This window comes from Manduca sexta, chromosome 6 (assembly GCF_014839805.1).
Source record: "Manduca sexta isolate Smith_Timp_Sample1 chromosome 6, JHU_Msex_v1.0, whole genome shotgun sequence".
Taxonomy (NCBI): Eukaryota; Metazoa; Arthropoda; class Insecta; order Lepidoptera; family Sphingidae; genus Manduca; species Manduca sexta.
In genome coordinates, this window is record NC_051120.1 from 8,471,016 (window position 1) to 8,486,163 (window position 15,148).

A 15,148-nucleotide genomic window follows, 5' to 3' on the forward strand; every position below is an offset into this window, starting at 1 on the left:
TAAACGCGAGGCAGTGCGTTAGGTATTTGCTACACACTGTCAAAATACCGTGTGGCACAGAGAATAAGGCCCAAGGTTGAATTTCTTTTATAATTTATGGGAATAAATTCTTGACTATGTTGACGCGGTTGTGAACATCGCGATTGTAATCTTACTGTGTGGTGTGAGTTGAGATGACTTTTATCTACATATTATTCTAAGGCGCCATGCAGACGCTATAAATGTGTTGCTGATAAACACTACACAAATTTGAAACAATCGCTGAAGAAAAAACTACGATTACAAACGATATTCTGTCAAGTATTTATGTTGTACAAGAATTCCATGTACAATGATATTTTTTTTTCTCACCCGAATAAATAAAATAATAGAATTTATGACCTATGTATAGCATATCTCTGTTTCTGTTTCGACACCAATAGACAATTAATCAATGTAGGCTGGCTATTTGGCTCCGTCCGACCGGCAAGCCGACGTCGATCACAAGAATCGAAATTGTACGCATCATTGATTTTGAATTATAGTTCCACTGAGCAATAGGTTTATGGTAGCTTCTTCCTCATTGGTCTAAGGACAGATTTTTCAACTAGGCAAAAGTTATCTGTAGAATCTACACTAATATATAAGAGATTAAGATTTCCTATGTTTACGAGAATGTTCGAGAATTAAATATGTTTTTGCGGTTTTGATAATTTTACTCCCGAGGCGACTGTACGAAGGCTTTCCCATAGTCACAGTGGATTTAGAAGTTTAATTTCAATGACACCTGCCATTAGTTTAAAAAATACGGTTGTAAATTTATGACACTATTGTGTAAGAGGTGATCTCCGAAACCATAAATCTAATTCGAAAAATGTTCACTAATATATAGCGCACTCTTAATAAAATAATGACCTATTTCAAAATTGTTAATTTGTGGCAGTCGTCGGAAAACTAATTTTTGTTTGCTACCTTTTTTTAAGTTGCTATAAAAATGAGCTTATTAAAGATAGGTAAAAAATTAAACCTATAGCATGAATAGGGAAAAAACTAAAATGTCGCAAACCGAAATTGGTTGTTTGACGATTCCCACAAAATGGCATTTTTGAAATTGGTCATTACTTTATTAAGAGTGCGATAAGTAAGTACTGTATGATCCTTTTTAAACCGGAAAAGAGGACCAAACCTCGGGCCATAGCTAGGAAATTACTTGACTAGATATAAAACAATTGACTATTGTATTTATTTGCTTATGATATCAAAAATCTGCCTTTATATCAAAGTTGATTAAAGACCACAATCCCCAGTGATATTCCTATAACAAGTTATCCAAAGATTTAAGTTATTTTCAATTCTCCGTAACGAATATTCTAAGAACAAAGTATTATATTACATTGGAATTTAGTTACACACCGTATTATTAATCTAACTATAAAGCCTTGTACGTAGATTACAACACCATTGGTCATTAAGTAATTAGACTTGCCCTAAGGTAGCTTTATGTAGTGTTTTTTATACGTTATCTGTATACGACTTGCCGTCCTCAATAAACGATCCCAATCTCAATCTTCAGTCCTAATCCGAGAATGAACCAATCAAAATGATTCATTTATAAGCATGCCAAGAGAAACTTAGTTCTGATAGGTCAGCAGTTTTTGCTTTAAGTTTTAACAAATATCAGAAACGACACTTTTGTAATATTAAACTAAATGAAATAATTTATTTCGAATCAATGTTTACCTTCAGACGATTTTTATTTTACCACCAGTTCGGAAAGCGGTTTCTACCAGAGAAGTACGGGCAAATTAGAATCAGTTTATAAAAAAGTAAGTATAGCGTATAATACAAAGAATTGAATACATTTCGTTTTTAAATTTGTTTAATAAGGAGATAAAAGTAAAGACGGTCTAGTAAGACTCAATCTGTAGTACATTAAAGAGTATAGGTACACTTCTCCATGACTTACTAGTACTTATCATGACATACAAATTCTCTGTAATCCTTTACAGAAACACACTAATGTGGAAAGCAGAAAATATCTTAAAATGTAAGCGGAATAAGCTAACTTCCCAAAAATAAACCAAATCCAATATTGTTTAAGATTTTCGGACGCCATTTGTAATTCCCTTCACCTATAAACGCATCAACGCGGTGTTGCCAACAGTTGAAATAAAAATACTATTATAATTACATTACGTCGCTACTTTATGAGTCACACGGTGAAAAAAATATAAAAAACGTCAAGAAGAATGCGCGTTCTCTCACGTTTTGGGAACGATAGGCCGTTTTTGACGGAATGCGATCCCGGGACGCGCTATGAGCTCCTTTATTTGTAAAAATGAACTGTAAAATGCTATTGTTAAATTTTATTACCCCTTTTGGCAACACAGCGGCGTTTAAATTATGCAGGATATTAGAACGCTCATGGCCTCGATGGGTTTAAAACATTTTTATGGTTATTAAGTATTATTCGAATTGGCGTTTTAGTAATATATTTGTAAAATATACGAAAAACCTTTTAATTTAATTAACAGCAAGCAAGAGTACAGAGGTTACTCCTTAGTAACATTCAACTTCTTTATTTCCAGTCATTTGTACGTAATACTGATTGTGTATTTTGTTATTTTAATTAATAAATACCATTAATCATGATTTTTTTTAATTTATTCGATTAATAGCCTCTTTGTATAAAGATATAGCTGAGTAAAGAGAAGAAGAGAAGAAGCACGCCGCTCGTTTAATGATAAACGACACCACTTGACCTTCTAAAGAAGTTTTCCATTACAAATACCTGCTACTTTTTACTTTCATAAACAATTAAACAATCAAATTGAACTTAATTATGATCCGCAGGACCGCAATGGTATTTTTTCTTTCTAACTTAATCGTTTGCAGAAGAAACATAAAAATCTATCGGAAGTTACGAATCGTTTCCAAGAAATTGCTTCTACATCTTTGTAACATAAGCCAAGAATTCGGTGACATGGAAATATTTATGTGTATCCATTGAAGAAATATACGAGATTTGGGTCGCAAGTCAGTCTTCCAATATTCCGAATTGTATTTGCATAAAATGACAGCTGACTGCATCCAGTGCCGCAGCGCGATATTAAATCGAATAACCAAGAGGTTATGCTTGCTTTAAAAATAAGATTTTTTAAACAAATTGTCAGGCATTAACTATGTATGTTATGATTGGTTGTTAAAGACTAAAGATCTGATGTATATCTAGACGTGAAAAAGGTGTTCTGTGGTTAATGGTCAGGCGTTCTTATCATCGGATCTAGTCCTCCTTTCATTCAGAATTATGTTAAAATACATACACACACACTCGCTCTTAATAAAATGTTACATAAAATTTATAATTATAATGATTAGATTCAAATCAAATCAAAAGTAAAATAGATCCTAAATAAAATACCAAATGAGTTTGTTGACACTTGGCTTCTGTCTATTTAGCGTAAGGACTGATTAAGAATGTTTCTAAGTGCTAAGCTCTTAATTTTATGCCCACATATAAATGGCTCGTTCTTGGCCCGTGTTAGTCACTTGCACACAAGTTACATAACGTGTCTTAGTGTGACTTTAAAGCCCAGATAAGGAATATAATTAGCGTCTCAAATCTCAGATTTAGGTTCCTCGGAAAAGTACGTGCATTCATTCATATTCGAATTGAAAATCGATTACTACGCTAGATGGGCTATGTTTAATGAATATAATAAACACTTAAATTAAACTGAAAAATTACCTACTTTATTCTTACACTTAATAAAATTTTATGTTGAAAATGATCGCCGTAAGACCTGTTAGACCAAACTTTACTTGAAATTGTATATTTGGGAAGGTAGAAACACAATAAGGTAATATTGTCTAAGAGCTGCTGTATGTTCAATTCTAGTATCCCTTGGCAAAGTGACTATATGCACTTGATATTATGTATAACTGATCAAGAAGCAGAAGACGAAGCATCTCTGTTTTTCCGCAAAATTAACCTTTTGTCTAAAAAGTTTACACCACAACGGATTGTTTTGTATTATAGAATAAAAAAAAGCGGAAAACTGCGAAATGTGGCGATAGCCTAGTTGGTTATGGAATGGACTGCTGAGACGAATGTCCGCAGGTTCAAAACCCAAGCACACACCTCTGACTTTTCTAAAATTATGTGTGTGTTCTTTGTGAATTATCGCTTCCTTTGACGGTGAATGAAATTGTGAGGAAACCTGCATACCTGAGAAGTTCTCTATAGGAATTTGGAAGATGTGTGAAGTCTGCCAATTTGCATTAGGCCTGTGTTGTGGACTAAGGCCTAATCCTTCTCAGTAGTAGAGTAGGCCCGTGCCCAGCTGTGTGACAGTATATTATTTTATATTTGTATATAGAATAAAAATCATCTACATAACTGCAAAAACCTTTTCATTTTACACGTAATACACATAAATCACCACTTCCAGACGGCTTAAGCTCCAATCGATCATGGAATGCAGGTGTCAGTAAAGCCTTTCCGGTGCCAGAATTGTGCTGCCGTAAGGCCTCCGCTGCTGCAGCCGATAGAGAAATTTATAGCTTATTAAGAGATTAATATTCAATTTCAATGTGAATTTAAAATTCTAATAACGATATTAAATCCATTTTATCGATTAAATCGGAACTCGAAAGTGCTTTAAATGAAATTGATGCTTGAGTTTAAGCAAATAGGGTACCATTTGCATTTTTATGATAACTTGGTAATCGGTTTGTTTTTTTTTATTCGTTATATGTATTTTTCAACTTATCATGTTGTTATGTCCGCATATTTGTTTTAGTTTTAAACGGTTATTCAGAAAGAAACACAGAAATTAAGTTAAAAACGTAAACGTAGCCTTTCAAGTAATCGAATATATTTCTAAAATATGTTTTTTTTCTTCGTGAATGTTTTGGTATACACACTTAGTTTTTCTATGAATACTTCATACCCGATACTAAGTTTAAAAATACGTTCCGTATAACAAATACTCTGATTCGACATAGGTTGTATAACAATTATATTTACTTTACACTTTAGAGCGGGTGTGAAAATTAAATTATAGAGTTGCACGGGGCATAGACAACAAAACTTTCTCCGTACGAGTTTACGCGTTCACGGCAAGCGAAGCATTGTGTTTATGGTTTTTTTTTTTTTTATAACTTACGAAGGTAGATATGCTGACTGCCCACATGGTGGTCGGTGGTTACTGTCGCCTGTGGACAATAGCAATGCAATAATTTTATAATATAAATGCTTATTTCTTTATTGGTTTGTTAATTAATGCAGCAAAGGAACAACAATATATGAATCTAACTAGTTTAGACGCGCGACTACGGGTGAAAGATTTTTTCCGGGTTAAAAGTATTGATACATATTTACCCGGAATAAAAAAAATTTCTAGGGTTCCAACTATCTCCGAAACAAATTTTATCAAACCTGTTCAGTAGTTTTTGGGATTATCGCGTTCAGTTAGACGGACAACGGCGCAGACTTTGTGTAATAACATGTAGTGATATAAGGAATAAAGGTACTTATATGACTTTTTGCTTAAAAATAGTCTGTACGGGAAGGTAGGCATTACTACGTAACGTAACAGACACACAGCTACTGACAAAACCAAAGTTAATAAATAAAAGAAATATTCTCAGAATAGTGAAAACTATCAAGTTATATGAATTGAAATGAAAACAAATGGATAGTAGAAAACCATAATTATGAATCAATGTAACTTTTGACCAAAAAATACCTTGTTTTAGCGACAATTTTATGACATCGTTCTTTGTTAATCATGTGTTCAATAATAGATAACGCATTTTTTTTATTTTCAATAATTCAGAACTGTGTTGTAGAATTTAAAACACGCTCTATATAATATTTATTTTAGATAATTATTCTTACCTATCGTCTACTATCAATGTAGGTCGAATTTGATAGAGATATTTAATTCAATATATTTCTTTGTCTATTTGAAATACCGGGAAATAGTCACTTGATAGCTTTCTCCTTCTATCCATAAGTTTCAAATGAACCTACATCTTAGAAAGTGAATTTACTACTGGCCTCAGTGTTAGATAATGTTGGTTAGTCTATTATGTTTATAACACTAGGTTTTGCTCGCGCCTTTGCATGGACAAAATAATTTTAATGAAAATTTGTCATCATACAAAATATGATCTATTGGTTAAATATTTCTCTGAATAGGGACATAAATTCGGCCATCTTTTACGCTCGAATTCACTAAGTTTAACTATTGATTTGGAATCTACGTGCGTAAAAAACGGTTTAAAGCATGTGATTTTTTTTTGTTTTCAGTAATCTGTATTAGAAATCTTTTGAATCATGTAGAAGATACCACTCCAAAACATAACATAAAACGCAGCGCAAGAACTTCTCTTGGTGGTACTAACTTAATATTTCAACTTCGCCGGTTCGAAAATAGAGTTTTGTTTTCAATTTATAATCGATAAATTAAATTAATTTACACCATAGCCTGAAAACACGTAGTAATCTTATCACGTCATATCGCACAATATTTGTTTCTAATTGGCACCAGACGCACGAAACACGTTATCTGGACTCATTTTGTTTATAACTTTGTTACGAATCGGGCTAGTTTTCAAGACGCCAAAATTATTGAAATGTAGTGTGAGTTGAATTAGAGGACTCTTCGGATTATATAAGTGTACGAAAAACCCTGTGGCAGTGTTAGTTTGATATAAAAAAGAATATTAAATAAAAAGAACTGAAAGTGATAATAAAGAAAAACAACGTAGAAATGGCTAAAATTAACAAAAATTAACATGCATTTTTAAAATAATTGACAAAAAAGGGTGAAAAAGGAAAACCGAATTCAGAAAAAGGACACGAGATATTTAGTGACTAGTGTATTTAAAAAAATAAGTTACAAAAAAAAAGAAAAACGTAATTAAAAAAAGCAAGACATTTAGTGAAAACTGACAAATTGTGAATAAAACGATACTGGCACTAATAAAAATCAAAAAATGCCATCGGTATTGGAAGTAGGGCCATTCAGCCAGCCCGAGTGGAGCGACTCGAGCGATTCCACTGAACCGGGCCCACTGCCACAGCTCGGGTATTTCGTACCAGTGCGATGTAGGTGTGAACGGAGGAGTCACCATGTGTGTCGGAGAAGCAGAAGGTAAAGACTTAAAAGAATTATATTGCGAAACTACATTATATGTAATGTTATTTCATAGGTTGTAATTTGTTGTCGATTAAAACTTTTGATCATACTTATAAGCAGCTTACCCTAGTTTTTATGACATTATACCCGCTATGCGGGGCAAGAATAGTGTGCAACAGTGCCTTTCATTTTGGATTTGATCATTGTTCCCAAGAACCTATACCTGGTATTCGTTTCTAAGATCTAAGTAGAATAATATGACTAAGATTAGGATTGAGGCATCTAAATGTATAAAAAGAAGTCAAATATATAACATTGTTCCAAATTTCATAAATGTCTTGTATTTTAAATGCTAACAGAAAGATCAGTAATTTCAAATTGACTTTACCTTTTCTATAGTTAAAGTCACTTTTCTATTTTCTGTGACTTATTTTCACTATTTTATTCCAGAGAATCTCCCCGGTCGCGACGCTCCGTATCACAATGCTCGTGCAACAGCATGTCCCGAAGGTCCTCAGCGGCGGCGTCTCCGATGCCGATGCAGCTGCCGCCACTCAACAACACCGTCGAGATGTACGTCGAGCCGGTTGTCGAGGATGTGAGTATCATGATGCTTGTATTTTTTAACACCAACACGACTTACTGACCCCACTCCACATGTTTATAAGTGGGGTCCAGGTAGAATATCGAGTGATGAGAGTTGATTACTACTCGCAAATCTACACAATTATTGCCTGTTGTTAACTGGATGTACACAGTCTGATTCCGAAACACGACAGGCGGATTTTAGACCTTGTGTACGGTGGTCGCTATCCGATAGGATACAAATATCTTACCATCAGCTTCGTTAGTTATATCATATAAGAAATTTTCATTGGCTGGGTGTTTGGATGTTTGTTATAGTATATAGGAAAAGCATGGTTACCTAACAATAACAATTTATAAAGTTTCACTACGCCTATTTTTCTATAAATCATAAAGCCAAAAAAAAACGGACTATTGCCTACTGTGTCTCATAATACATATTTTTAATATCCAAAGTAAACTTATTTAACGTATGACTTCAGTAATGCAAAATTTAACCTTAGCGTTAAAACATCACTCGTATAAAAACATCAACCAGAAGATCGATATTACTTCTGCTAATGGGGTACGCGACTTCTTTGAGTGCTGAGATAATTCCGTAAATAAATACACCGACAGATTTTACATATACTTTATTTTACACGTGATGGATAACGATGAATTTGAGTTCTGATGTTTCTTTCACTTCTGAAAATAAAAAAGAGAAATTTCTTATACTTTTGTACATGTAAGGCTAGATCATTATGTAGAGGCTCTAAGTATTTTTGATATATAATAGAGGCCAAAACCCTGTTATACAACCTTTCGTAAACTAGACAGTTAATATAATTGACCCTTTAATTGAAAACGTAGTTGACTGTGAGACTTCTGTATTTGGTCGCTTTATACTTAAATACTCAGAATCGGCGGAACAGGCGTTAAACAAAGCGTTTATTTGCAGCTTTTTCAATCTCTCATTGAGTATTCACAACTACAATTTCTCTTCAGATATTCCTGGTCTCAGTACATATTTTATGAGAGTTATTTAGGCGACATGAACTGTGAATGCTGAATATTTAACGGCGTCACACTGGCCCATTTTCTCTGCAAGTCTGGAAATAGTTACCTCGATGCCACTACATTTCTCTTCACCCGCTGAGCGATAATATCTCAAACCATTTTTAACTCCAATAAATTTTCAAACCCTGATACCAATATAATACTGGTTATTTACCGCCGACTTTAAATTATACTAATCGCTTCATTCGATCCAACGTGATAATGGATCAATCAGAAGATTTTTTGTTAACATGCTAACAAATGAATTAACCAATCAGACGTAAGTATTTTGACATCCTTACAAATGAATAACTTTGATTGGGTATGAGGATCAGACAGAAGATTATGATTGGGGATCGTATATTGAACACGGTCGTTAGGTTTATCCTCAAAACTACAATGCTTAAACGCCATGAACAAATTAGACTAAACGTTATTAACTCGAAGGATTTAGAGATTTAGTAACACGCAAAAAGTGCCCTTAATTGAGAGATTTCCAATCCCGGGGGACGCTATGGCTATTCTGTGTCCCTCCGCGTTCCAGAGTATGTTGGGGCGATTGCTAATTTATATTATTCAATTAAACAAAAAGATAGACTTATAGGCGGATTAAATTCCCCTTTAGTCTAAATATTTGTAGATCTAAGAGCAATGTAAAGAGAGATAAAACTTAATAGTTGCATGACGTTACAATAATTGTTTTGGGTTTAGGAATTCTAGAATTAGGAGTCTCTCGGATTATGCGATATACATAACAAAATTCCATATATTTAGTGCGGATGAGGAATTTATAGTAACTGCCAGACTTGTTTAATACTGAACACCGCATACACCTATTTATTGAAGCTCAGAAGTGATGTAGAGCAATGGCTTTGATATGACCATTATAAAACCTGCTAGATTAGTTAACTCAGCCCTTGAGGACATTTTATATATTAAACGGCGTTCACTTCTTAGAGCAAACTCAAATTTATCAATCCCTTTAACGAAAGGTTGATGTAATTAACATATAATACAATTGGATTCATACATAAAATAAGAGCGTCTTAAAGTCCTCATACATCGAATTGTTCGTGTTTGTATTTGTCCAGCACCTTTCTCATGGACTTGGCTATCTGCTCCGGTCTACTGTAGAAGTATTTGTGCTGGTTGCTCCCTTCTTCGTTGTATATGTCTTTGTCGACTAAACCTTTTGGTGAGAGGAACAGGATTCTGGAAATTTTAAGGTTATTTTTTTATGTAGATCTTACGTTAGGTTTTGTAGTTATCATTAATCTTCATAGTTAGATAATGAAGTGAGTTTCCTATCTTGTATGGCTTACACCCCGGTCTTTGAAAATAGTAGCTGCTTCATCACTTGTTATCAAATTTTGACCGTGCTGCATCATACTTCAGGATTAAATTCAGTCCCTTAAAAAATTATGATTAGTATAATATGCTCTATTTAGTTTTTTTTCCGTCGATTGGTTTAAAAAAATAAGCATTATGTGCTGCATGTAAGTCTCTATATTAACCAAAGTAATCGTAGATCGTGGATCTAGTTTGCAGAAGGCGTAATATACTGGCGAGATTTGTTATCCAATACTTAAATTATTGATTCCGTTTTCAACGATTTAATACAACTCAGAGTTTGTTTACGGTATTATGTAAACAAAGCAAATGTAGAGCTAAACTAAGTCTTTTGTGCCTGCAAATTGACTCCATATTCGCATACATCACACCAAAGCTTTGAACGGTAAACATTGCTCTTCAGAAATTTGAACAGTAGATAATAAGGCGTGAAATTATTCATTTTTATAATAGTTTTTTTTAAATATAATTCTTACCTAGGTATATAAGTACCATCAGGTGCTAACACATTGTTATTCGGCTCTTCCTCATCAACTATATTCACCATAACAAAGTGTTTGCTCAAAGTTTGTATCTCGGTAGAGCTCGCGAACTGCGGCTTCAGTTTCTTACACGCCGAGCACCAGGACTTGTGTATTATCACCATCAGAGGCTTCCTGTGGCTCATGGCCATCTGCAGACCTGACTCCAAGGAGCCCGCCCAGACGTATTTCTTTCCAAACCCATTGTCCTTGCCTGAAGCATCGCACCGCACTCTGTTACACAGTAATGCGAATAACGCTTTGGCCACAGTACCGGCCATGATTAAAAATGGTTATTGCTCGACCATTGCCGGCAAGTCGGCGGTTAACATTTCAAAAATGTAAATTATCTTTTCCGTTCAGCCATTTTTGACAAATAGTTTGAATTTGACAGCATGTTTCAAGTACGGTGTGTAGCACCATCTAGCGACTGTGACATGAAACTCGGGGATTGTGGTTCAAATATAGTAAAGCTGCCTGTGTAACTTTGATATGTAATACGTGGATCGACCAATAGATGGCGCTGTCTGTCAACACAAATTGAATTATTAAAATAGAGGTCGTAGTAGATGTGTGGTAGTCAATATACATTCTTTTTAAATATTATAATTAGTGAAAATAATAATTTGAAAATCAAGGAGAAGTGGCTATTGCATTTCGTTCGGCTCAGAATGTATCCCGCTTCACATTAGTCAGTCCCTATTCCGTTATTAAAGGAAAGGCATTGCACCAGCGTTTTCCCTTGCGTTGTGGGAGTTCAAAATACTGGTAATGACTTCAATCATGAGACAAATTTATTTGATAAGCGACCTTCGTTTATCGCTATAAAAGAAAATAAAATCCTTATTGCTTTATAGAAAAAAAATTACAATAGGTAATATTCTGTTTTTCACCGATTAGTTAAATATGATTATTTAATAGTAGGTATGGATACCGTATTATTTTTTATTTACAGTTTACTGTGAATACTGTAAAAGGATACTAAAAATAGGAATAATAACCAATGCAATACGAATATTTTAAACCGTGAACTTGTTCTCGAAGCGAATATTAACTCTATCTAATTTCGTATAGTATACTAAGTAAGTTTACCAAAGCCCCGGTCCCCGAAAAAATATTCCAAACCACTGGAGATTTCTCAGGTGGAGCCACATTTGGGGCAATTTTCTAGATAACACGAAACTGCATTTATTTTTTCATTGAATAAAATCCACAGCACTTAATATAAAGTGATAATATCTGATAGACATATCTTAAGCCAATAATGAGTTTACATTTTGCTCACTCGTTAAAATATTATAAAAAAAATATAAGTAATAGATAAACAAATATGATTTGTAGAAAACGATGTTTGGATCGTCGCAAAACTTATCCATCAAACCTATACTAATTTCAGAAACTACTAAATCGATTTTGTTTGATTTTCCACTAATATGAGCTACATTACTCATCAGTGTTAAAGAGGCTATTTTTTCCCCCAGAAGATATGTATCCCGGAAAAACTTTTCCACACAGTTAGACCCGCAGACAAAATCAATTATAACCCGACTAAATAGAGAAGCCACAACACTGTAGATGCAGTATTTTATCCATTATACCAGTGCTTTTTGTTAGTATTGATTTTGTCTTGTCAATACGTAATAACTTTTATTTGTCCATTGAAGAATCAGACCTGAAATAATCATAAGTGTTTACTATAAAATAAATTATATTAATTACAACATATTTTACGTTTAACGAGAAGGGTATAATGACTCCTATTAAATGGACCGCATTCATGTAAACAACGCACATAACTTTTCAAAGTCAACCGCGCGAAACGCAACGCGCGTCTGCGTGCGCGCATGTTTTTCTCTCATTTTCAGTTGTTATTCGTACACTAACTTTCGCGAAAATCGCACCTCTCCGAATTCATATTCATTTATAATTCACAATTAAAATTTAACAAGTTACATGATCTTGTGTTACAAAATACCTGCCAAGAGTTTAGGACGTTTTCAAATTGATTATTTGGTATTATATATTTTTAATCTTAATCTTGCGGTCTATGAAACCTATATCTCTAGCAAGCTTTGTCACCTTATAAAAATATTGCAGTCAATAATCATAATCATGACAAGAATAAAATAGGGAAGCTTAACACCATAGCTCATAATCTCCGCGTATTGCTTAAATTAATCTATTAAAGTCACACAAGGGAATATAGAGCAAATAGTGTTACTGTTGCAGATACTACTTTCTTCTAGGCAGAATAGGGATTTATTTGACTGCAAGAAAGATTCGAGCCACCAAGTCAAGTAATAAAAATAAAATTCCAATGTCTTCGTCACTTATATTACTAGAAATCTTAATAATAAAATACTTGAATGGGGGCGTTAATTCAATAACATGAGGGGAACAATTTTATTGCCCGTAAATGCATGTCGATACGTCGCGCTCCACGTAACCTATTGGAAAAAGCAGATAAACTATGATAATTAGATGTAATGTGAACATGTTTGCTCTGCGTTCTCCGTCGGAGAGTCACGCATTTGATGCTGTGACAATACTGGTCGCGCGCGTGTAAAAAAACGGGGTGCCTAAAGATTCAATATTTGACTAAATATTCATCTGTTAGCCAAACCTCGTTCACTCTCAATAAAAAAAATACTCAGTGGCTTATTTTTTATTTTTAAAAATAAGTTTTACTTTACGTTCTAAATTTAAATGGGAAATGCTAGCTATCATTTAGTTTCCTTTTTCGTGATCGTGTTGTTTTATTCAGCCAGTGACGATGTTTAACATGTACGGAAGCCAAAGTCGGAATAGGAGTTTATACGGGACCATTAGATCTATGGTACCGTCGCGAGGGACCCCCATCATTTCGGGCATGGAAGATATGATGTACGCACCGCCATACTTCTACCACATACCGCCGCCTCCACAACCCTTGAACACTTATCCTGGAAGGAAGAGACGTAAAAGGGTATGTAAAAAGATTTGTAAACATTTCTTATGTTAACACTTTCCAAAAATTGTCTTTACTGAGAAGCTCATAATTTCTTAATTTGCTTTTATAGTCTTTAACCTAATTTTAAATATATACTCAGAGTATTCCGTCCCGTGATGTAATTGGAGGCGAGCCTATCGCCATATCGGTTACAAATTCCGAACTCAGGATTGATACGGAGTATCAGCTGTTATACGTACACTAACTTTCGCGACATTCACACTGTATGCATTAAGATTAGCTTTGGCTCGCGAATCCGCCCGCGTGAGTATGTTTTTCCGGGATAAAGTCCCGTTTTATATTTTCCCGGGATAAAAAGTAGCCTATAGCACTCAGGAGTAATGTAGATTTTCATTAAAAATTCATAATCGCTTTTGCAGTTCCTGAGATAAACGCGTTCAAACAAACGAACTCTTCAGCTTTATGTATTAATATAGATATATTCACATGAGCCTGAAGAGTAACTTGCCGAAAACATCTATGGTAGAATTTTCATTACATGTACTATCCACTCAAGCATTAATAACATATTCAAAACTGTATAAACAAATGTATTTAACTTACTACAGGACGTAGCCTATTCTTCAAATTCTGGTACCTGCTTCGTCCTATACCTCTGTATGAAATACGACATAAGGGAATAAGACGCGTAGAAGGAAGCTGAAAACACGACCACATCCAAAAGCAATTTCCTCCCATTCATATTTTATTTTATATTATTTTTCACTTATCATATTTTTTATAAAAACTGTCAAAGTAACATTCTTTTCCGCTTGAATTAAAAAAGTTCTTGACATGATAAAGGTTTCTGTATTTTATGCGCTTAATAAACTTAACAGTGGCATTGGATTTATTTTTATTGGACTATAAATCGAGCTAAATAAATTTAGTGGACAGGAGATATCGTGTTATGCATCATAAATTTTCTCGTTTATAATGAGAAATGTAGTGAATGGCTATTTAATGTTAGTCTTAACACAGGTGGTTAAAACGTAGTTAATAAAGTTTTAAGAATCGTGACATCTACGACAATATTTGTATACAGGGTCATTTTGAGATTGCGTTACTATATGAAGCTACATCTCTTCTTTATTTCTGCTGACATTATGGCAGAAATTGTCCATGAATAACGAATATTTTCACCAAAAATCCCTAATACATTTTTGATTTTTCGATTATTAATTTAGTGTGACTATGGTGTATGCGAGAGTAGAATTTTAACTGAAAGTCTGTTGATGTCGCTGCGACGCATTCTCATAAAGTAGTAGTAGTGGCAGTGGTTTACATCTACAGCTTGAGTAGCTTATTATAATATTTATTTTCAAGAAGATAAGCGTGGTTTTACTTATTAGCGCAATGCCTTTGTCTAATTTACCAGGATACAGAGTAAAGTATATAAGTAAAGTAGCCTATATTATGCGCAGACAAAGTATTCTCTAGGTAAGGTCAACCAAATCTGATCAAGAGATTTTGTGATTACCTCTAAAATATAATTAAATAAGTGCGTAGATTTATTTCCTGATCAATAAACTATTTAA

General features: G+C 34.0%; 2 protein-coding genes across 10 annotated transcripts in view; one reads left to right on the forward strand and one right to left on the reverse strand.

The window, feature by feature from the left end:
- LOC115452089 (tight junction protein ZO-2) overlaps positions 1-15,148 on the forward strand; it is a 135,791-nt gene that overhangs the window by 60,298 nt on the left and 60,345 nt on the right. For 6 of the 8 annotated variants that reach the window (XR_005114035.1, XM_037447416.1, XM_037447424.1 and 3 more), the window contains exon 3: positions 7,578-7,725. Coding sequence is in view for 7 of the 8 variants with exons in the window: in XM_037447416.1 (XP_037303313.1) it covers positions 7,578-7,725 (148 nt within the window). In the remaining variant the exon portion in view is untranslated. Of the gene's footprint in view, positions 1-6,536; positions 7,143-7,577; positions 7,726-13,121; positions 13,587-15,148 lie in introns of those variants that run through there. The other 2 variants (XM_037447418.1, XM_037447420.1) reach the window with 2 other exon arrangements.
- Positions 8,332-11,017, reverse strand: LOC115452091 (thioredoxin domain-containing protein 12). Of its 2 annotated transcripts, none has more exons than XM_037447426.1 (3): positions 10,577-11,017; positions 9,781-9,962; positions 8,332-8,399 (listed from the first exon to the last, which is right to left on the reverse strand). In XM_037447426.1, exons 1-2 carry the CDS (start codon positions 10,900-10,902, stop codon positions 9,806-9,808), a joined length of 483 nt encoding a protein of 160 aa, XP_037303323.1. In that variant the 5' UTR covers positions 10,903-11,017; the 3' UTR covers positions 8,332-8,399; positions 9,781-9,805. The 2 variants fall into 2 exon arrangements, with proteins under 2 accessions (XP_037303323.1, XP_037303324.1); XM_037447427.1 differs by having other exon boundaries at positions 8,344-8,399; positions 9,812-9,962.

Excerpts from the sequence above, each read along its gene's own strand:
- LOC115452091 (XM_037447426.1), bottom strand. The coding sequence starts at position 10,902 with ATGGCCGGTACTGTGGCCAAAGCGTTATTCGCATTACTGTGTAACAGA. Across the intron at positions 9,963-10,576 it reads GATGGTACTTATATACCTAG|AATCCTGTTCCTCTCACCAA; the intron begins GTAAGAATTATA and ends TAAAATTTCCAG.